At 36.8% G+C, this 22,675-nt stretch overlaps 1 protein-coding gene across 2 annotated transcripts in view; it reads right to left on the bottom strand.

Moving 5' to 3' along the window:
• Positions 1–5,356: 5,356 nt before the first annotated feature.
• The window catches only part of ARAP2 (ArfGAP with RhoGAP domain, ankyrin repeat and PH domain 2), a 171,171-nt gene continuing 153,852 nt past the window's right edge, over positions 5,357–22,675 (bottom strand). For both annotated transcript variants that reach the window (XM_008701374.2, XM_008701376.2), the window contains 2 exons: positions 18,714–18,848; positions 5,357–11,529 (listed from right to left, as the gene is read on the bottom strand). In XM_008701374.2, coding sequence (XP_008699596.1) covers positions 11,146–11,529; positions 18,714–18,848 — 519 coding nt within the window. In that variant the 3' untranslated portion in view covers positions 5,357–11,145. The remainder of the gene's footprint in view (positions 11,530–18,713; positions 18,849–22,675) is intronic.

The following is a 22,675-nucleotide window of genomic DNA, read 5'->3' as shown; positions in this document are numbered from 1 at the left end:
TGGCATCTCTAGAATAAATTCCACTCGATCATGATGAATGATTTTTTTTAATGTACTATTGAATGTGGTTTGCTAATATTTTGTTGAAAATTTTTGCATCTATGTTCATAAAAGATACTGGCTTATAATTTTCTTGTGATGTTTTGTTTGGTTTTGGTATCAGGGTAATGTTGACTTTGTAAAATCTATGTGGAAATTTTCCTTCCTCTTCTATTTTTTTGAAATAGTTTGAGAATAGTTATTAGTTTCTCTTTAAACATTTGTTAGAAAACCCTGTAAGTCATCTGGTCCTGGAGTTTCATGGGGAGTTTTTGGTTACCTATTTAATTACAGTGGTGTAATCAGTCTGTTCAGATTTTCTATTTCTTCCTGATTCAGTTTTGGGAAGTTATATGTTTCTAGGAATTTATCTATTTGTTCTAGGTTGTCCAATGTTTTTGGTATATAATTTTTCATAATTTCTTATAATTCTTTGTAGTTCTGTGACATCATTATTTAATTTGAGTCCTTTTTTTCTTGATGAAAGGCTAAAGTTCATTTTATCTCTATTTCATTTATTTCTGCTCTACTCTTTATTATTTCCTTCTTTATAGTAGTTTCAGGCTTTGTTCTTTTTCAATAACTCGTTTAAGTTGTTTTAGATTTTTCTTATTTCTTGAGGTAGGCCTGTATCACTATAAACTTCTCTCTTAGAGCTACTTTTGCTATGTCTCCAAAGTTTTGGACTGTCGCGTTTTCATTTTAATAGATTTCCATGTATTTTTTTTATTTAGTTTATTTCTTCATTGACCCATTGATTGATTAGTGCCATTTTTAAACTCCATGTGTTTGTGTTTTTTCTAGTTTTTTTTTTCTTTTTCCATGTAATTGATTTCTAGTTTCATACCATTGTGGTCAGAAAAGATGCTTGATATGATTTCAGTTTTCTTTAATTTATTGATATCTGTTTTGTGGCCTAACATGTGATCTATCCTGGAGAATGGTCCATGTGCACTTGAAAAGAATGTTTACTCTGCTATTTTTGAGTGGAATGTTCTGTATATATCTGTTAGGTTCATCTGTCCAATGTGTTGTTCAAAACCACCATTTCCTTGTTACTTTTTCTTCCTGGATGGTCTATTTATTGATGTAAATGGAATTTTAAAGTTCCTTACTATTGTATTACTGTACATTTCTCCCTATATGTCTATTGATATTTGCTTTATGCATTTAGGTGCTCTTATTTTGAGTGCATAGATATGTACAATTATATCCTCTTGTTGAACTGATCCTTTTTATCATTATGTAATGCCCTTCTTTGTCTCTTGCTACTGTCTTTATTTTTTCAAACTTTTATTTAAATTCTATTTAGTTAGCATATAGTGTAATATTGGTTTCAGGAGTAGAATTTAGTGATTCATCACTTACATATAACACCCAGTGCTCATCACAACAAGTGCCCTCCTTAATACCCATCACCCATTTATTTTAAAGTCTAGTTTGTCTGATATAAGGATTGCTACCTTGGCTTTTTTTTTCCTCCCCACTTCCATTTGCATGATATATAATTTTCCATCCCTTCGCTTTTAATCTGTATGTGTCTTTAGGTCTCAAGTGAGTCTCTTATAGGCAGGGTTTTGGGTTTTTTTGACTCCTTTGGTTGGAGCACTTAGTCTATTTACATTTAAAGTAATTATTATTTTTAGGGGTGCCTGGGTGTCTCAGTCATTAAGCATCTGCCTTCTGCTCAGGGCGTGATCCTGGAGTCCTGGGATCGAGCCCCACATCAGGCTTCTCCACTGGGAGCCTGCTTCTTCCTCTCCCACTCCCCCTGCCTGTGTTCCCTCTCTCGCTGGCTGTCTCTCTCCGTCAAGTGAATAAATAAAATCTTTAAAAAAATAATTATTATTTTTAAAATTCATTTATTTGAGAGAGAACATGAACAGAGGAGGGGCAGAGGGAGAGAGAATCCTCCAGCAGACTCCCCACTGAGCAGAGAGGCCCATGTGGGGCTCAATCTGAAGATCCCAAGATTGTGACCTAAGCTGAAATCAGGAGCTGGACACTCAACTGACTGAGCCTCCCAGGAGGCCCTCAAGTAATTATTGAGAGGTATATAATTATTGCCATTTTGTTGTTTTCTGGTTGTTCTTGTAGTTCTTCTCTATTCCCTCTTCTCTTGGTCTCTTTGTGGTTTGATGGCTTTCTTTAGCATTTTGTTTAGATTCCCTTTTACTTATAGTGTATCTATTACAGGGTTTTGATTTATGGTTACCAGGCTACCACCCTTGTAGCCTGGAAATAAATCCCACTTGATCATGGTGAATGATTTTTTAGTGTATTTTTCGGTTCAGTTTAACTTTGGTTTGGGTAATTCTTTATCTCTCCTGTTCTAGGTGATAACATTGCTGGGTAAAGTATTCTTGTTTGTTGTAGGTTTTGTTTTTGTTTTTGTTTTCTTTTCAGCATCCTGAATATATATTGCTACGCCCTTCAAGCCTGCAACATTTCTGCTGAAAATATCAGCTTATAGCCTTATGGGGTTTTCCTTCTATGTAACTTGTCTTTTCTCTTGTTGCTTTTTAAAATTCACTCTTTATCACCACTTTTTGCCATTTTAATTCTTATGTTTTTTGGTGTGGACCTCCTCAGGATAATCTTCTTGGGGGCTATTTGTGTTTCCTGGACCCAGATATCTGTTTCCTTATCCTAATTAATGCAGTTTTTCAGCTATTATCTCTTCAAATACATATTATGCCCCCTTCTCTATCTCTCTCTTCTCCTTCTGGGATCCCTATAATGAAAATGGTATTGTGCTCAAGGTGTCACAGAGTTCCCTTAACCTATTTTTATTTATTATTATTATTATTATTATTATTATTATTATTTTCTGTTCAGCTTGGTTGCTTTACATACCCTCTCTTCCAGATCACTGGTCTGTTCTTCTGTATCCTCTAATCTGTTGACTCACTCTATTTTTCTTATTTTAGTTATTGTATTCTTCATCTCTGACTGGTTCCTTTTTATATTTTCAATTTCTTTTTTAAAGTTCCCATTGTGTTCCTCCACTCTTTTCTCAAGTCCAGTGAGTATCTTTATTCCCATTACTTTAAATTCTTTACCAAGCGTATTACTTATCTCTATTTCATTTAGCTCTTATACTGTGATTTTGCCTTGTTCTCTGGGACATATTCATCTGCCTCATTTGGTCTAACTCTGTGTTTGTTTCTGTTAATTAGGTAGGTCAGCTAAGTCTTCTGGTCTTGAGAGGTCTATGAAGAGGTCCTGTGGTGCCCTGTAGAACAATCTCCCCTAGTCATCACACAGGCACTCCAGGGGTGCTGCTGTGCAGGCTGCCCCTGTGTGGGCTGCATGCACCCTCCTGTTGTGACTGAGCCATGATCTCCCAGCCAGCTGCAATGACCAGCTTTGTCTGCTGTGGATGCACTGGGCAGTGTTTTTTATCTGTTGTATTGAGAGGCCTGTTTGCACTGGTGGTGGTTTATTGGGAGACTGGGCAGCAGTCAGCCTGGCTGTCTGCAGTGAGCCTCTCTGCCACAGCTGCAGGCATACTGAATAGCAGGGCTTGCTCCTTGCACAGCCAGTTAAGAAGCTAAGCTTCAGGAACTGTGGATTTGCTGGTGTATGGGCTAATCTATCCCCCATCCTCAGGGCAGGGTTTTTTTTTGGAGTGATGCTGGTGCTGCTGGGACTGCTTGCTGGGTATGGCTGTGCGGGAGTTGTTTTGGAGGGATGCCTGACAGGGCAGGTGGGTTAGATAGAGTGGGTTTGCAGGGGAACATGGGGCAGGGCACCTGGTGCTGCGAGCAAGGTAGATAAAGAGTGTTATCGCTGGCTCTCACAAGCATTCTAGCAATGTAGGTTGGGGGAGGGGAAGAGAAAATACCACCTGTCAGTGCTTTTGTTCCTGGAGAAATCTCCTGCAGATCCCTGTCCCTCCGGCACATGTTATAAGATTAGTCAATATATGGTCTTCACATATATCCCAGGGCTTTTCAAACTGCTGCTGCTTTGCAGTGTCTTGAGCCGAGTTATTTAGTATGCTCACTTTTTAAGGGCAGGAGCTCAGTTTCTTATTGCCCTCTTGCTCTCCCAAAGTTATATTTTGTGGTTCCATACAAATTTTAGGATTTTTTGCTCTAGTTCTGTAAAAAATGCTGTTGGTATTTTGACAGGGATCACATTAAATGTGTAGATTACTTTGGGTAGTATAGACAATTTAAGAAGATTTATTCTTTCAATCTATGAGCATGGAATATCTTTTCATTTGTTTGTGTTGTCTTTCATCAATATTTTATAGTTTCCAGGGACACCTGGGTGGCTCAGTTGGTTAAGCATCTGCCTTCAGCTCAGATCATGACCCCAGTATCCTGGGATCGAGCCCCACATCAGACTCCCTGCTTAGCAAAGTCTGCTTCTCCCTCTCCCACTCCCCCCCTACCCCCACTTGTGCTCGTGCTCGCGTGCGCTCTCTCTCTCTCTCTCAAATACATAAAATCTTTAAAAAATATTTTATAGTTTTCAGAGTATAGGTCTTTGGTTAAGTTTATTGTTAGATGTTTTATTATTTTTAGTGTGATTGTAAATGAGATTACTTAAGTTCTCTGTTGCTTCATTATTAGTGTATAGAAATGCAATGGATTTCTGTACATTGATTTTGTATCCTGCAACCTTACTGAATTCATTTATCAGTTGTAATAGTTTTTTGGTGGAGTCTTTAGGGTTTTTATATATAGTATGTCCCCTGCAAATAGCGATAGTTTTACTTCTTCCTTAACAATTTAGATGCCTTTTATTCCTTTTTCTTTACTGATTGCTGTGGCTAGGACTTCTAGTACTATGTCGAATAAAAGTGGTGAAGGTGGACATCCTTGTCTTGTTCCTGATCTTAGGGGAAAAGCTCTGCTTTCCACCATTGAGAGTTATGTTAGCTATGATCTTTCATATATGGTCTTTATCATGTTAAGGAATGTTTCCTATAAGCTACTTTGTTGAGGGTTTTTATCATGAATGGATGTTGTACTTTGTCAAATGCTTTTTTACATCTATTGAAATGGTCGTATGGTTTTTATCTTTTGTCGATGTATCATGTTGATTGATTTGTGAATATAGAACCACCCTTGTAGCCTGGAAATAAATCCCACTTGATCATGGTGAATGATTTTTTTAATGTATTTTTCGGTTCAGTTTGCTAATGTTTTGCTGAGGGTTTTTGCATCTATATTCATCAGGAATATTGGTTTATAATTCTTTTTTTTTTTTTTTTTGTAGTGTCTTTATCTAGTTTTGGCACCAGAAGAGGGATTTCTTTTTTCATGCCAGACAGTGAACTCTACATCTTATTTTTTCTGTTTTCCTGTTTTAGCAGAGAAAGCTGATGATCTTGACCCAATTAGGGACTGAGATGAATTAAGGTTGTGAGGCAGTTTTGACCATGTTCTGTTAAAATTCCAATTCATACATGCTCTGACCATATGGATCTCCAAGGTTCCCAACTGGAGCTTGTATGTTCAGAAAGGAACCTCTCCATGATAGTAAGTAAACTTGAATCTTTGTCTTCTTAGTACTATAAGCCTACAAAAAAACTCAACTCTGCTACTGAAGCCTTTTCTGCTGAACTTATTAGCCTACTGCCCTTTATGGCATTGTTATTCAGCAAATTGTCTTAAAAGGAAAGCCAGCAGTTTTGGGATTTTTGTCCCTTGAGTCTCCAATTTTGCTTCTCAAAAACTCTGATTTATCTCTCTGAAAAAAGCATCTCTCAACTTGATCAAAGGCCAGATTATTTTCAACTTATTTCCCTGTGTACAGATTCTGTGAATACGCACAGAAAAAGAGCAGCTGTATAATGTTCCTACTTCCTCAGAATGTTGCCACATTCATTCCTATTCATTTCAGCAATAGTCTTTACAGTTTTTTTTTTTTTAATCCATTGTTCCTGCTCTTGGTGGGACCATTTTTCTTCTTCAGACTATTTCCTTATACCATGACTTCATATATTTAATACATATTTCAGTAGTGACTATAGGCTATGGTACAGGCACTGTTTTAGGTGCTGGGAATATAGTGGTAACCTAAGATTCTACACTGACAGATTCTATTGGAAATAGTTAGACCATGAAAATATATACAAATAAATATGTAAGTTGTTAGGGGGTGGTAAATTCTATGATGCAAGAAAATAAAGGGGATAGAAAGTGATGATGCCATTTTATATGGGATGTCCAGAGAAGGTCTGTTAAGGAGCCATTTGATGGTGAACTACATGAAGGTCACAGTGCGGTATGTGTATGTCTGGACAGCATGGTACTTACCAGGAACAGTTCATGCAAAGCTAAAGCATTTTCATGCCTGGTGATTTTGAGGAACAAGTATGCTTGTATCAAAGTGAGGGAGGTGAAGATTGGTGAGATGACAGAAGTAGCAGTTAGCACACTGAAACCAATTATTCCAGGGCTCGTATTTATAGATACTTTCCATTTAACAGAAATAGAAAGCTATTCAAGGGTTGTTAGGAGAGACTATTTTATATTTAAAAAGATTAATTTGGCTTTTTCTTATAAAGATTAATTTGTGATTTGTTCCACATAGTACATCTTTTGTAATCATTCAGGCAAGAGAGGACAGTGGTCTGAGCAAGCTAATGTGGAGTTTAGAAGTGTGGACTCCTGAGCTAGACTGCTTGCATTCAAATGCCGACTCTGCCGATCATTACCTGAATAATCTGCTTGATCTTCCTGTACCTGAGTCCTAGAAAGGGCAGAAGAGGGTGGAATGGAAAGGATGAAGAATATGTTAAGAGTTTTAGATATGGTACATTTGAAATGACAGCTGGACACTCAAGTGGAAATGTAAATTACAGTCTGGAGCTCAGTGGGTGGGTCCAGACTGGAACTATTTAGTCAGAATATGTACTGTATTTGAAGCTATGAGATTAAATGATTTCCTCTAGCTCAGTTATATAGAGATGAGTAACCTGTAAAGGATCTATGACAGACCAGTGAAGGAGAAAACCACATGATAGAAATATCCTGAAGACCAATGCTAGAATGTTTCCCACAAAGGTGGGGTGATCGACTGTGTGAAATGCTACAGATGGTGATAGGTGTTAGGTACAACATCTGAGAAGTGACCATTTGAATTAGCAATGAAGTTGTTCTGACCTTGCCAGGAGCGGTTATGGTAAATAGCAGGAAACATGGCTGAATGAAGAGGTTTCAAAGAGAAAACGGGAGGGGATAAAAAAGGTGACAAGTGAGAGAATTACTGAAGGGGAAGATGAAATCCCCTCCAATGAGATACAAATGTCACTTTTATTTGATGGTTAGTGTTGATCTAATCTTAGGCAGTAGGATTCTGGTTTGGCTCATCTGGGTCAATTGAAGGACTCTGTCTAGTGCGTACTCAGTTACTGAACTCAAGATCTCTCTGCGTTGTTCACTGGAAGGATTCACAGTATTCTGTCATGTGTGTGAGGGGTCAGCGTCTTCATTCTGCTGGAATAGTGTTCTTGAGGTCATAGAACTTGAATCTTTACAAGCAGACCCAAACTATAGTTTTGCTGGGCAAATTTTCAAATGTTTATATTATTTTAGCATTCAAGTTGTCTGGCTAGCTGACTTCTAAGCAGTGACGTCTCAACATCTCTTATTCTCCATTAATCATTGATAGCTGTAATATTACACTGTATTCACTGCATTGATGTAATAGTACATTCTGATAGGTGGGATAACAAGAGTGTGTGAACCAATACGGATAAATGTCAGGGAGTATTCTGTTTGATATCTATATTAAGATTAACATAAAAGTGTGCTAGGGCTTTCATTAACAAAATACCACAGACTGGGTAGCTTAAACAATAGGGCCTTTTCTTACGGTGCTGGAGGCTAGAAGTCTAAGATCAAGATATTAGATGGTTTTGTCTGAGGCCTCTCTCCTTGGCTTGCAGGTGGCCACCTTCTTGCTGTGTCCTCACATGGCCTTTTCTCTGTGCGTATACATCCCTGGTATTTTTTGTATCCAAATTTAATTTTTTTTTTTTTTAAGGACACCAGTCAGATTTGATTAGGTCCCACGCTAATAACTTCCTTTTAACTTAATCACCTCTTTAAAGGCCCCATCTCCAAATACTCCACATTTTGGGGTACTGGGGATTAGGTCTTCAACATATGGGGTTTGGGAGAACACAATTCAGCCCACAACCTGTGGTAATGTGTTGTGTTAGTGGATATTTTAAGAACAATGGGGGAAAAAACTGATAGAGACAATTTGAAAATGAGTAAGTCTCAGGACTTGAATCAAAGGAGAGCTAGAAAAACTAATACATTAATAAGTAATTTATTAAAACTATGAGATACGTGTGTATATGTACATATACACAAACACACATATAAATATATATATAAAATTAGTTATCACAAAATGCCTACAAGATAGGTATTACTCCCACTTCTCAGATGAGGACACTTAGATTCTGAACATGAATCCCATAATTCATAAAAGGTCTTAAATCTGTAGAGCTATCCAAATTATTAAGTTTACATTCAACATATGGTAGCCATGGTAGAGAAGATAGGAATGTACAATATAACTTAGAACATTTGCAATAAAAAATTATTCCAAATAATAAAATAACAGATATAAAACATTAATTTTAGTTACCTAATATTCATTTCTGTGCTTTGTATTTCCAGATGATTAGAGATAAACATGACTGTACACATGACAGAAAATTATTCACATAATTCTATCTTTTGTTGAGTGAATGATAATTATGGAAGTCTTGGTGCAAATTTTGATAAGATGATAAAAATTTTAATCATCTTTTCTCCATAGTGATTTTCAGAAGTTTGAGAAAACATGAAAATATGTGAATACTAGTCTCTTCAAATAAGTTTGATGCATTTTCAAAAATATTTCCTTTTGCAATAAACAGTTTGTGTATTTTAGAATTAAAAATTATCATCGGAACAATGCAGATTGGCAGCTATTATAGTTATGTACACAAGTCATATTTTGCTTCAATTACTTTTGCTTAGTTTTGAATTTTCGGTGCCACTTTCATAAATCATCAGGTAATGATTTGTTTAGAAGTCAAATATTTAAAAGCTATGTCTAGTAATTAACTTTAGGGCTATAGAAATGAAAGAGTACCATTGATATGTTTGTGTACTATATCTGTGTGTATTCATCATTTAAAGTAGAACAATATTCATACTGACAAGTTTGGGAAAAAATGACATAGCTTGTTTGAAGTATATATTCAAATATTTAAAAAGGAAAGAAGATTGGATTTATTTGAAAAAAACCTTTAACTTCTGAAAAGAACAATCACATTCAAATGGAGTTGTAAACCAATTTTAATTTTTATTCAAAATATGAGATGTCATCATTAGCCCTTATCTTACTCTTGAAAAATGGAGACAATTATAGAGGAAAGGAAGGGAAACAGGGCTATTAGATTTTAAACTCCAGTTTCAAAAATATTCAGGTAAGGCAGGTAAAAAAAAAACTCTAGGTACTTTCCCAGTGTCAAACATTGTCATATGCCTGCTTATCTCATAAATATTATCATCTATTAGGAATAATAGTTTTAGATTTTTTTTTTCCTAAATAGCATTTCAAACTTTAAGTGAAGGCTCCCCAGCAGTGCTAATACCTGCTTCATAAACTGACCTGCAGTTTCTTTAAAAAATTCCAATCGATTTGGATTTAAAGAATAAATACCACACACCCATGGCAAACTACTGTATCACCAAAAATGTGATTAGTATTTTACAATTAAGAAATTCAGAGCATTTAAGAGTATATTACTATACTGTGATTGGACTGACCAAAGTGTGGGCCTTTGTATAATAGATTCTGAAGAAGTCACCTGAAAAACAGGGGGAAATAAGTGGTTGAAATAAAGCTTAGCTATATAATTTTAATCAAAACTCATCAGACCTAATAAAATTCTTAAGAAATCGATGAAAAGCGCTGTTCCTAATGTGAACTATAATTAGATAGTATTGACTGTCGGAGGAAAATCACCAACTCAGTAGCTTACCTTGACGTGGAAGCAAAAACAGAGGGCTTTGTTATTATTTAGTAGGCACAGGGAGGAGACTTTTTTTTTTCCTTAAATCAAGAGACTTGATTAAATGTGAACAAATGGGTAGCCGCCAAAAGTGGGATAAACTATCCCCCACCCTAAAATGGCCATATGTTGTAAACCTGCAGTTAATTCTGACATTGCAGAGAAACCTATTACCGCCTTACTTAAAATAAGAAATGAAATATCAAGTATAACAATGAAAAAATAACAAAACCCTGTTGATAGTGAATACATATGAAAACCCCAGTAAGGAATTAAAACCAAATGTATACAGCCACAGTGCGAACGGCGTCCATGCCAGGTCCTGTGCACACAGTGAGTCTTCAATGCAGGGTACGTGTCTTGTCAGCAGCCCCCTCTGCAGAACTGAAGTGTAGTGAGTGCACTCTGTGGCCGGTTCACTACCACCGTAAGTAGGTGTGGCCGCTGCTGTTACTCGTGGCTGTTGGCTGAACGTTATCTTGGGAAACAGTCACTAGACTTTTTTCTTAACAAGCAGTTTCTCGTTAATAAGATTCATTCTGTTCACTACGGATCAGAACTTAACTGACCTCCTTCGTGTTTTGTTCACTCCTGGCCTCTTTTTAAAACTCCATTGTTTTATAGGCAGCCACTAAAATAAATCCTTTCCCTTTACAACTTCCCTTTCTTTTCTGTAAGGTGGACCCTATGTAAACCTAAAAACATACGTGGTAACTTAATATACAAGGTTTCTCAAAGTGCAAAATGCGTTACATACAGTTTCATAGGCTTCATTTAAACAAAGCATTTTATACAATACAGTACAGTTTGAGATTTCTCCTAAATTACACTGTTCAACAGACAACTACTATAAAAGCTTGGCTGACTCTTCTACAGTTGAACTGTACAAGCTTTGTTCAGACCTAAAAAAGCGGCATCTTTTACTTATCATGTATGTACATATATATTTGAAAATGCTATTTAAATGCTATGTATAGCTACACAAATCTTACAAACCATGAATTTTACTGTCTGGTTTCTGGTTTGCAGACACACACAGTATACAATATTAAAAACAAACTGCGGAACTATTTTATCTCTTTCTGCAAGATCTGCTCGTCCTCTAAGTCCTTTGGAAGGGTTCTCGTCCGCTGCAGCACCACGCTAAGTTCTTCAATTACCCTTGATGGTAACTTACTATCAGAGTCCAAAGCAGCTTTGCCATTCCTGTCCTCAGTCTTCCTCAATGTCTTGAGGACTTTATGGGTTTTTTGTGGCCCATGAAGGACCTCAGCCTCTGTGTCCTCCAGACAGTTGAAACTCCGATGTTTCCTGGTTCGAGTTCGAAGTTTCTCGTCCTTGTGCTCCAGGCACTGGGCCACCATGGAGGCTCTCTCCTTTAAGCTGCTCTCCCCCAACTCTTGATCCCGCTTTTCACTGAGCCGCAGCTTTTCCAGTTCTGCTCTGGCACTCTGAAAAGAAAATACAACATCTCACAGGAAAGCCTTGGTACAAAGTAAGTTTAAAAGTCATGCCACATAAAAGTTGATGTTTATGTTTATGCTTATTTCTATGATTGAGGTTCTAACTTTACTTTGACGGAACGGGCATGTCTGAATTTACTAATCAAGTGAACAGTACAGGCAAATTAGAGCTACAAAATCAACTGAAAGGTAGACAATGGAAATTCATTTTAACATGCATTTAACACACAGCTTCCAAGAAATCTCTCAGGTTAGTTATTCAGACTGACTCATTTCAAACCTGCCTCTTCCAATTCCCTTCTGTTAGGATGCGTCCTATGTTTGTGTACCGGGAATTCCTACAGTGTCCTGTCCGTTGCCATGTGATGTGGGGACATGCTCTATACTTGTACTAAAGCCCCCTCTTTGAGACTTGCAGTACATAGTAGTATATTAAAAATGCTGAGAAGTTCCAGGGCAGAGAGATCTGTTTAACTTCTTTTTCTGTTTTTTTGTTTTCTTCCTCCCACACAATGCTTGTTAGAATCTCACAGATACATTCCTGAAAACACTGAAAAAATATATACATAAATATTAAACCCACTTTTGTATCTGGGGATTAGAGTACACATTAATTCAGTGAGCTATAAAGGTGTACTTTCGTAACTAGCACTCAGAACGTCTGGTGACTGGGCAATTCCTGGCATACAGAACTTCCATCAGATTATCAAACAGCACGAAAACCTAATCAAATATGATACAAGGACAACCAACAGAGAATCAAAAGCATAGAGCACCATGGAGCCACACAGATGTGATACCCAATAAACTGGATCAGGGTATAGGTGGAGTGGAAAGAGAAAAGTTATTTTTCTTTTCGCAAGAAGCAAGAACTGAAGAAACATCTTCAAAATTTTCCCAGTAAAAACTGCAAAGCCTAGAAAGCAAAAGTCTGAAGGAGCACGTAAGTATGAAATTGTGAGTAGCGTAAATAGTAAAGATCTTCAATATAGTAAGTTTACAAGACAACACCCCATCTTTCTCTAGTTTTCCCTATGGCAGTTACCCAATGAGATTATCTGAATGCCCTGCTAGAGAGACTCAGTGCAAACAGGGTTTTTGTTTGATATGGTCATTGAAGTGTGAACCTCGTACAGTGCCTGCACTTAGAAAGTGATCATTAACTTATTAAATAGTGAATAAAGAAAGGTTTAAAATTTTTCAAATGTATAACATTATTCTATTTTCCTAAATCTATCAAACCCAAATGTGGAATTGAAACATGCAAATTCAGGCTGAATACAAATATTCTCACAAATGTATTTTATCCATCTTGTAACCTGGAATTTTCTGACAAAATTATGATTATATATCTCAGGTAAATATATTTCTTCTACTCTTAAAACTGGCGAAATATTTAGTATCTAGCTTAATTCTCAAGTTTCATTTGATTATGTTAAAATATTGAGAAACTGGTGGTGCTTGCATAACGTGAATGTAACTATTGCCATTGAAGTATATAACTTACACACGGTTAAAGTGAACAGTTTTATGTTACGTGTATTTTACTATGACAAAATAACCCCTCCCCTGCAAAAAAGGAACGACTATGGAGAATGATACCAGCATAGGGCTATGACTGGGAGATTATAAATATGAAACATGTTAAGTTTCACCTGGCATCTCTTACCTGGGGAAAATTAAGGAGCCATATAGACTTTTATTTTAAATTGAAGTGTAGCTGACACGCATATTACATGTGTTTCCTGCGTACAACACAGTGATCTGACGAGTCGGTGTTATGCGATGAGCGTCACCAGTGCAGCCACCACTTGTCATCCTAAAACGCCATTATAATATCATTTGACTATATTCCCTGTGCTGTGTCTTTTATTCCCATGACCTATTCATTCCATCACTGGAAACCTATACACCTCTCACTTTTTCATCCGTTCATCAGGCAATGGACACCTGGGCTGCTTCCATCATTTGGCTATTGTAAATAATGCTGCAGTAAACCTAGGGGTGCATATATCTTTTTGAATTAATGTTTTCATTTTCTTTGGCTTAATACACAGTAGTGGAATTAGTGGCTAGTATGGTGATTCTATTTTTAATTTTTTGAGGCACCTCCATACTGTTTTCCATGGTGGCTGCACCAATTTACATTCCCACCAACAGGGGAATGTGAACGACATTTTTTTTTTTTTTTTTTTTTTCTCCGCAGCCTCACTGACATGTTATTTCCTGTCTGTTGGATACCAGCTATTCTGACTGGTATAAAGTGCTCTCTCATTGTGGCTTTTTGGGTTTTTTCTTTGCGGTTTTGATTGGCATTTCCCTGATGATGAGTGATGTTGAGCATCTTCTCATGTGTCTGTCAGCCATCTGTAAGTCTTCTTTGGAAAAATGTCTATTCAGATCCTCTGCCATTTTAATCAGATTATTATTTTGGTGTTGAACTGTAGAAGTTCTTTATGCATTTTGGATATTAACCCCTTATTGGGGATATCATTTACAAATACGTTCTCCCATTCAGCAGGTTGCCTTTTGTTGGTTTCCTTTGTTGTACAAAAGATTTTTATTTTGGTATAGTCCTAATAATTTATTTTTGCTTTTGTTTCCCTTGCTTGAGGATATGTACCATAATAAATATGTTGCTAAGGCCAATGTCAGAGAGATTACTGCCTATGTTTTATTCTAGGAGCTTTATGGCTTAGGTCTCACCTTTAAAGTCTGTAATCCATTTTGAATTTAAAGTGGTCCCATTTGATTCTTTTGCATGTAGCTGTCCAGTTTTCCCAACACCATTTATTGAAGAGACTGTCTTTTTACCATTGGATAGTCTTTTCTGCTTTGTCAAAGATTAGTTGACCATATAGCTGTGGATCCAAGTTTTCTGTTCTGTTCCATTGATCTAGGTCTATTTTTGTGCCAGTACCAAACTGTTTTGATATTATACATTGGTAGTATGTCTTGAAATCTAGGATTGTGATACCTTCAGCTTTGTTCTTCTTTCTTAAGACTGCTTTGGTTATTCAGGGTCTTTTTGTGGTTCCACACAAATTTTAGTATTATTCTAGGTCTGTGAAAAATGTTATTGATATCTTGATAGAGATTGCATTAAATCTGTAGATTGCTTTGGGTAGTATGGACATTTTAACAATATTGGTTCTTCCAATCCATAAGCATTGAAAATCTTTCCATTTGTGTCGTCTTCAATATCTTTCATCAGTGTGTTATTGTTTTTGGAGTACAGGTCTTTCATGTTTTTGGTTAGGTGATGATTCCTAGGTATTATTTTTGGTGCAACTGTAAATGGGATTGTTCTCTTCCTGCTATTCCATTAGTGTACAGAAACTCAGCATTTTAATAATGTTCTAATCCATGAGCATGGAATGCCTTTCCATTTGTTTGTGTCATCTTCAATTTCTTCCATCAGTGTTTTATAGTTTTCAAGATTAGAGGTCTTTTACTTCCTTTTTTCCCCAGGTTATTTTATTCTTGCAATTGCAAATGTAACTGTTTTCTTAATTTCTTTCTGCTACTTTGTTATTAATTTCGTATTCTGCACCTTTACTGAATTCATTTATCACTTCTAATAGTTTTTTAGTGGAGTCTTTAGGGTCTATAGTGATTTCATATAGTGTAGTAACAGTTCTCATCTTTCAACCATCAGCAGAAAGACTTTGGGATTTTCTTAGACGTAGAATTTAGGGGCCAAGTATTCATGCAGGTAACGCTGAAATTTCAAGTAAACTTTAATATTAGCCTAAGAGATGTAATAAGATTGTGGTGTAGAAGTGACCTGTTAAGAGTCAAGAGGATGGGAGCGGGGCGGGGGGGGGGGGGGGGGGGGGGGGGGGGGGGGGGGGGCGGTGAGCCTGGGTGGCTCAGTCAGTTAAGCATCTGACTCGATTTCAGCTCAGGTCATGATTTCAGGGTTATGAGATTGGGTCCCATGTTGGCTCTGTACTCAGTGGGGAGTCTGCCTGATGATCATCTCCCTCTGACCCTCCCCAACACTCTCAAATAAATAAATAAAATGTTTTAAAAAAAGTTGAGAGGATGGGACAGTGAGGCTTTGATGAACAATGCTGGGAGTGCCTTTCATGTTGTGGGGAAAGAAGGACACAGTTCATGCACTACACTGTCTTTAATAATTTAAAAAGGATAGATAAGTTATGAAATTAGAGGAGCGAGAGGAAATGTGGTCCAGATGGTGTCTGTATGTGTCAGAGTACGTTTAGAAAAAAGTAGCTGTTTGACTGGAAAGGTCCATGTGAAAAGCAGCGGTTCTCCCTGCAGAGAGTAGTTGCTATGTCTCCGGCAGAGCACGGTGCAGGAATGTGTTCTCAGAGCAAATCACTCACATGGCTTTACTCCGAGCCCACATCTATTTTCCATTATATCCAGATGTAGGCCACTGGTTATGGAGGCCTCAAAATACCAAAACATACACTGACCAATATGTGGATTACAGCAGAAATGCTCTTAAGTAACTTTCACTACTAAACTCACTGTATTAGTTGATAATCTCCAGGCTATAAAATATATAATCTTATCATAAATCTTCACAATACTGCTTTAAATGCATTATTTACAGTAAATGAACATTATGATTAAACTAGAAAGTATATTTTAAGACACAGAAATAGAAGTGCCCATACGCCCAAGGTCATGTAAGTGGGAATTTGGAATGCGATGCCACATTGGCCTGTCTGGAACCAATGTGCCTCTTTATGTGCTCCATGCAATGGGTAAGATTCTAGGTCACCATTTTCTGCTACAATTGCATCATTCTTCTTTGCTCATTATTTTTGTTTTACAGATGACCAAAAAAAATTGACAATTTTGGAAACAAGTAAATTCTCTCACATTGTCTTCCAAGTTCCTTATTATTTTGACTCCAATGTTAACTATGCACTAGGCATTATTCTAATAAATTCTGAAGTATGATACGCTAGACCTATAAGGTAGAGCCTGTTTTTTAATCCCTCCATGCTTACAGATAAAAAGGCTGAGCAAAATGAAGTTAGGAGGTACCCAAATCACAGGTGGGACCTAGTGTGTACATTCTTAAGCACTATGTTTGCCTCTTCATGTGTGATTTCCTTTGACAACAGCTTACTTTCCCTGACTTATTCAGCTAGCTCACTACTACTCAATTTTAGAAGTCTTTTTTTCCAGGAAGACTCCCTGCCTGATTTAGGTATCCTCACACCAATTTTAATAGAACCTCATGAAATCAAGACAAGACTTGAAATGGTAAGTTGCCAAAGCACCAAATTTACCAGTCTGCCAATACCTTGTTTGAAAAAAAATTCTTCTTGAATATCACCATTGATAGGACTATACATTTTTCTTATGAGTATATCCTACTTAGCAATATATATTTTTTAAAGATCCATTTATTTACTTATTTAGAAAGAGTGCAGGCGGGGGGGAGAAACCCAAGCAGACCCCTCACTGAGTATGGATACTAACATGGGCTCAGTCTCACGACCTGGAGATCATGACTTGAGCTGAAACCAAGAGCTGGATACTTAACCAACTATGCCACCCAGGTGCGTCCTTATTTAGCAATATTTTAAACCATTTTCTCTTTTTAAAACAAAGGATCAAAAGTGATTTTTCATTTTGTAAATATATTTTCTTAAAGATTTACATGAATAATTCTATAACAAACATTTCTATAGTTCACATGTAATGTTTAATTTCTATTTTGTTTTAAACTTCCAACACTGGAACATTTAAAATTTTTCTTTGCCAAATTTGTTGAATCACCACATTTACAAAATTTACAAGTGGTTAATTTAGCTTAAATTTTCTAGCAATTAATATTTCATGGAATTATTTTAAGAGCCTAGAACAAGTTCTTTGTGGTTTGGAGTTCATCAGTTTTAAGTATGCTAAAACAGAAAAAAAATTGTCTCTGAAATTCTGGATTTGAGATTAGGTAACAAACTATTATGCTTTATTTAATCGTCATCCTAATTCTATACTGGATATTGGTTAATGCATTTTGATTTGGTCTTAATAATTTATCTTTTGCTTTGCCCCATAACTGATCCTAAGGCCACGTCAGAAGCAGCGGGGGTCCCAGCAGGGCACATCTACTCCCTACGACGTTTGCTTCATTTGTTCAAACTATGTTTCTAATTTGGGATCTTGGGAAATATGACCCTTAGAATTTTAAGATTCCAGATTAGCTGAGGAACCCATTATTGTGCGAATACTTTTTTTTTTTAACCAAGAAAACCTGTAAGTGCAGAAGGATGGGGTAGGCAACAAAGGAAATAACCCTTATTTTTCACGGCTTTTCTTTCAGTGAAAAGGAACATTACACTGGGGTAAATGTTCAAGGAAAAATCTCCATGGAAAAATATTTTTTAAATCTGATCACTAAACTAAAAATACCTTTAGTCTTTTAAGAGGAGTTATTGCTGTTTGGAAAGAAAGAGATTCAAACAAACAAACAGCTCAATTCCTAATCCCAAAGAAATAAAACCTTTTACATGTTTTCTTTTTGCTTTGAGGGGCTCAATTAAGGCACTGAAACATGCATTAATCCCAAGTATCTAACGAGCTTTGAGTGCAAACAGATTTTCTCCTTTCCTGAAGAGACAGAACTTCAAGTCAAGATTGATGCTATGTATGCTCTCCCCACCCTGCAAGGTGAGAAGGCAAACAAACAGCTGCTTTCCTGAAAGATGCTCAGGGGTCATCTGGCAGTTCCTTAAATTAACTGCGACACCCTATCAGTTCCCAAACCACTGGAATTTGATTGTGTTACTGCAAAGTCTAGTTACCATGGCTCCAGACATAATTGGCCCTGGGCTCCTTTTAAGGGTGGTAAAAGTGAACTTGTAAGACTAATTTGAGATGGCGATTTACCAGGTGGACTTCTGTATACACATTTAAAATTCTTGGCTGTGTGAGGGATAAGAAAGTAACTGGTATTATGCATATTTAATTGGTCAATGACAGCATTAAAACTCTTTAAAATATAAAACTTAAAGGAGGAGCCCAGGGTTATTCATAATGTTTTCTTGCCGGCTGTGATTTTTACTATGCTTTCCCAAAGATTATTGTTGTGCTTTTGAAGCTAAAGAAATAATGTATTTAATCACATTAATACATAAGAAAACAAATGCTATAATTAGTATTAAACAAATAAAATCCTAACCTACCTCAATATTTCTCCGGGCTTGGGCTCCACTTCTCTCATGCTGGATGGGAATTAGAGGCAAACCTCCAATTTTGGGATTTTTGGTTATAGAACGTTTTCGTTCCTTTCCAGCCGGTGGCCATATATCATTTTCATGCTGTGGAAACACAATTACTGTTGGTGTGTGATTTTGTTATGTGGTATATCATGTTATAGAGTCACTTGGCTCTTTTTCCATATATCCAGATCAAATGACCCGCTTTCCATGAGAACGCCATTTGTAATTATGCCGTTGACTCTGACAGCAGCATGGCCTGAGGATGTAAAACTCTTAAGTGAACAGGGCTTTGAGGTCTCAGTTCAATTTCTAAGTTTCAAATACATGGCTTCTGCACTAATCAAATCAAAAGGAGGAATGTTTGAGGAAACTGGCAAATCTCTTTGTGAGGAAAAAAATAATACACATGTCTATATTTCTAGGCCCTGCAATCAAAGTAACTATGTATCCATTTTCTCCCTCCACGAAAGACAAGTTTAGTGTAAAAATAATTTGACCTAATAGACCTCAATTCAACCTAAGGCATGGCTATCAGAAAAATTAGCCTTCTTTTATGACCTTTTGAAAAATGTTACTTTTTCATCTAATTGAATTCCAAAGAAATTACCCTGTACACAGACATTTATACTGAAAATCACTGTACAACAGAGAGTATGGCACATTTGTTCTCAAATTATTGACTACATATTCTGGCCAACTGAACTACTATAGATATGACTGGAGGAAAATTAATTTTGCAATGGGGAGAAGTATCCACAGGTAAAAATATAAGCCCCCTGAGTGATAAATCCTTCAGATATGCATATAAAAGAAAAATCTTTAAAGACTTTTTTTCTACTCCTCAGGGTAGATTAACTTTTCAGAAGCTGGCAAAAGCAAACTGATTTTCAGATAACAATCTATGAAAGAAACATAGAAACACAGAATACCAATTATAAAATGATAAGCTTTACAGATGTTCTGATGAAATGAAAACCCTTGGTAAACTATATAGCTAAATGCCTATTCTTATGATTCAACACATTCCTGTCTTACATTGCAATTAGTATTTTAATGTGTTTTATAGCAAATAATTCAACTAATATTGACTGTGTACCCATGTAGCATGGCAAGACTGTATTGAGGGACATACTGCCAGACTTGGTGCTTATCAGTGTGCATAATCTCATTTAATGCATATCATAAATTTATGCAATCTCACTTAACATAACTATAATCTCATTTAATCTTCAATGATCCGACAGCGTAGATCTTTATTACTAGACTAAGTATATATGCATCAGATGTGGCCTTGAATTTTAGGGAAGGATTTACTTTGGTTCAGGAAGTCTGTAATGGTAGATTATTTCAGAGAGAAGGTTACAAGCTTCATAACGCTATGTTTATGTTGCAGCCCCAGACTTGGTAAAAATAATTTTGATATTATATAATTGGGATGTTCCCAACATGTAAAGCTCAAAGAAAGTTGGCTAGAAAGCAATTCATTAACCCTATGGATTATGCTTACACTTTTACTCACTGATGTATAATACATGTGCTAAATGATATTCAGAGAAATCTAAGAGCAAACACGGTCTCAAGTACGTATTTGTTTTTCTGACGTGATAAACTATGTTGTGTATACTGGCTAATTAGTTCTTACCAGATTGATCCAAGAGGTATTTTTCCCAACATAAAAAACATTGTATCTAGTAATACATTCTCACATTTCTAGTTATTTGTAAGTGACCTTAAGAGTCCTACCGCATGGGTCATACAGCTGAGGATCATACTTTCATTATTATGACCAGTGATCACACCCCAAAATCTTCAGTTCTATCTCCCATTTTTTTCCCCACCCATCCAGCTTTGAGGCATAATTGACAAAATTACAAGATACTGCAAATATACAATGTGATGATTTGACCTATGTATACACTGTAAAAGGATTCTCCCCCAACAAGTCAATGAAGATATCTATCATTTATTTTGCTGAGAAAAGTTCTACTCTTAGCAAATTTCAGTGATACACTATAGTATTATCAACTCTCTCAACAGTGACCATGCTCTACATGAGATCCTCAAACCTGAAAGTTTGTACCCTTTCACTAACCTCTTCCTATTCCCTCTACCCACCCAGCAACCACTTTTCCACTGTTTCTAGGAGTAACTTTTATTTTTAGATTCCACATATAAGTAATACTTGCAGTCTTTGTGTGGCTTATTTCACTCAGCATAATGCCCTCCAAGTTCATCCATGTTGTCACAAATGACAAGACTTCTTTCTTATTTAAGGGTGAATAATTGTGTATGTGTATACACACATATGCTTTCTTTATCCATTATCCTTGGACTTAGACATGACCTAAGGTCATTTACATACCTTTGCAATTGTGACTATTGCTGCAATGAACATGCTTCTTACTCTTTCTAACCTTCACCTCTTACCTTTCCAGCTAACATTTAGTTTCGTTCACTTCTTTAGACTCACTGAGACCTCCATTCTATTCTCTACATCATTCTACTTTCCACATCTTCCCCCACTTCCTTCACAGCCTTAGATTTCATAGTCAATAAGAATACTCACCTCCTTATAAACATCTTTAAGTCCTGTGCTCCTTCTCCTTTCATCATACTTGCCTGGCAAAGCCCCCCACCTAGTTAAACCCAATTCTACTTACTCCATGGGTGCCTACCAATTAATGAGGAAAGAAAAAAGGTCACTCTCTAGATTCATCTCACTTTAAATTTCACCTTAAAGTTTAAGCACTTGCCATTAAGTTGAAGTTCTACTATAGGACAATTGGCCTCCTCACTCTCTGAAGATTATTTCTCACCTTTCCTCTGTCCCTACACTTCCAATATCCCTCCCTAACTCACTGAGGGTGAGCTCACGAATGTAATTTTTAAAATTACTAGTAATCACTGAGGAATTTCATTTTCCCACCATGAAATATACTACTCTCCCTGCATCTTTTAGCCATATAAGTGAGCCCCCCTTCTCTTCCCAGTATTTACTCTGATTACAAATAACCTTTCTTCAGTCGTAAGTGCCCAGTGGGCTACAACATACAGTCAATAACAAAGCATGACACTCTGTTGTGCAATGATGAACAAATGTGCAGTTGTTCACATTGCTTCATGTCTGCTCAGGGCCTCTGCTGGTTTAATACTCACTTTCCTCAAAATAAAAGAAGATAAAAACAGAGAAGGAGGCAAACCATAAGGGACTCTTAACTACAAACTGAGGGTTGATGGAGGGCAGGGGTGAGGGGCTGGGGGCTGGGTAAAACAGGTGATGGGCATTAAGGAGGGCACTTGGTGAGCCCATCGTGTGAGGTACGTAAGGGACGAATCACTGCATTCTACCCCTGAAACCAATGCTACGCTATATGTTAACTACCTTGAATGTAAATAAAAACTTGGAAGGAAAAAACAAAAAGCCCAGTTCCAATACAAAAAAAAGAAAGAAAAAAAATCACTTCTATCAAATTCGCATATGCACAAAGTATATAGCCTCCCTTCTTAAAGACAAATAGATTGAAACCCCAAAACCTACCCTGACCTCTTCTTTCTCTCTAGTCACATAGCCTCATTTATCTGCATAGCAAATTCCTTGACTGGATTTTCTATACCAGTCATCTGTCTTTCCTCCCTCTCAACCCTTCTCATTTCCGTTTTTCCTCTTCCGCTTGACTTTAAAGTTCGGAATGCCCCAGGGCTTATTCTTCTGTCCTTTTCTTCCTTCCCTTCTTTCTTTGCCTCTCTCTCCCTAAACCATACCCTCCTTTCATTTTAAATTCTCATATCTCCACAAAATCCAGAACTTTCAATGTAAACTGAATGCGGACTTCCCCCAAATTTACATTTCATCCCAATTTTCACCTAAGGTTTTTTTTTTTTTTCCCCCTTTAAATCTCTACACCAAATGTGGGGCTTGAACTCAC

This window comes from Ursus maritimus, unplaced genomic scaffold (assembly GCF_017311325.1).
Source record: "Ursus maritimus isolate PB19 unplaced genomic scaffold, ASM1731132v1 scaffold_8, whole genome shotgun sequence".
NCBI classification, from domain to species: domain Eukaryota; kingdom Metazoa; phylum Chordata; class Mammalia; order Carnivora; family Ursidae; genus Ursus; species Ursus maritimus.
This window is presented reverse-complemented; position numbering and strand designations above follow the sequence as displayed.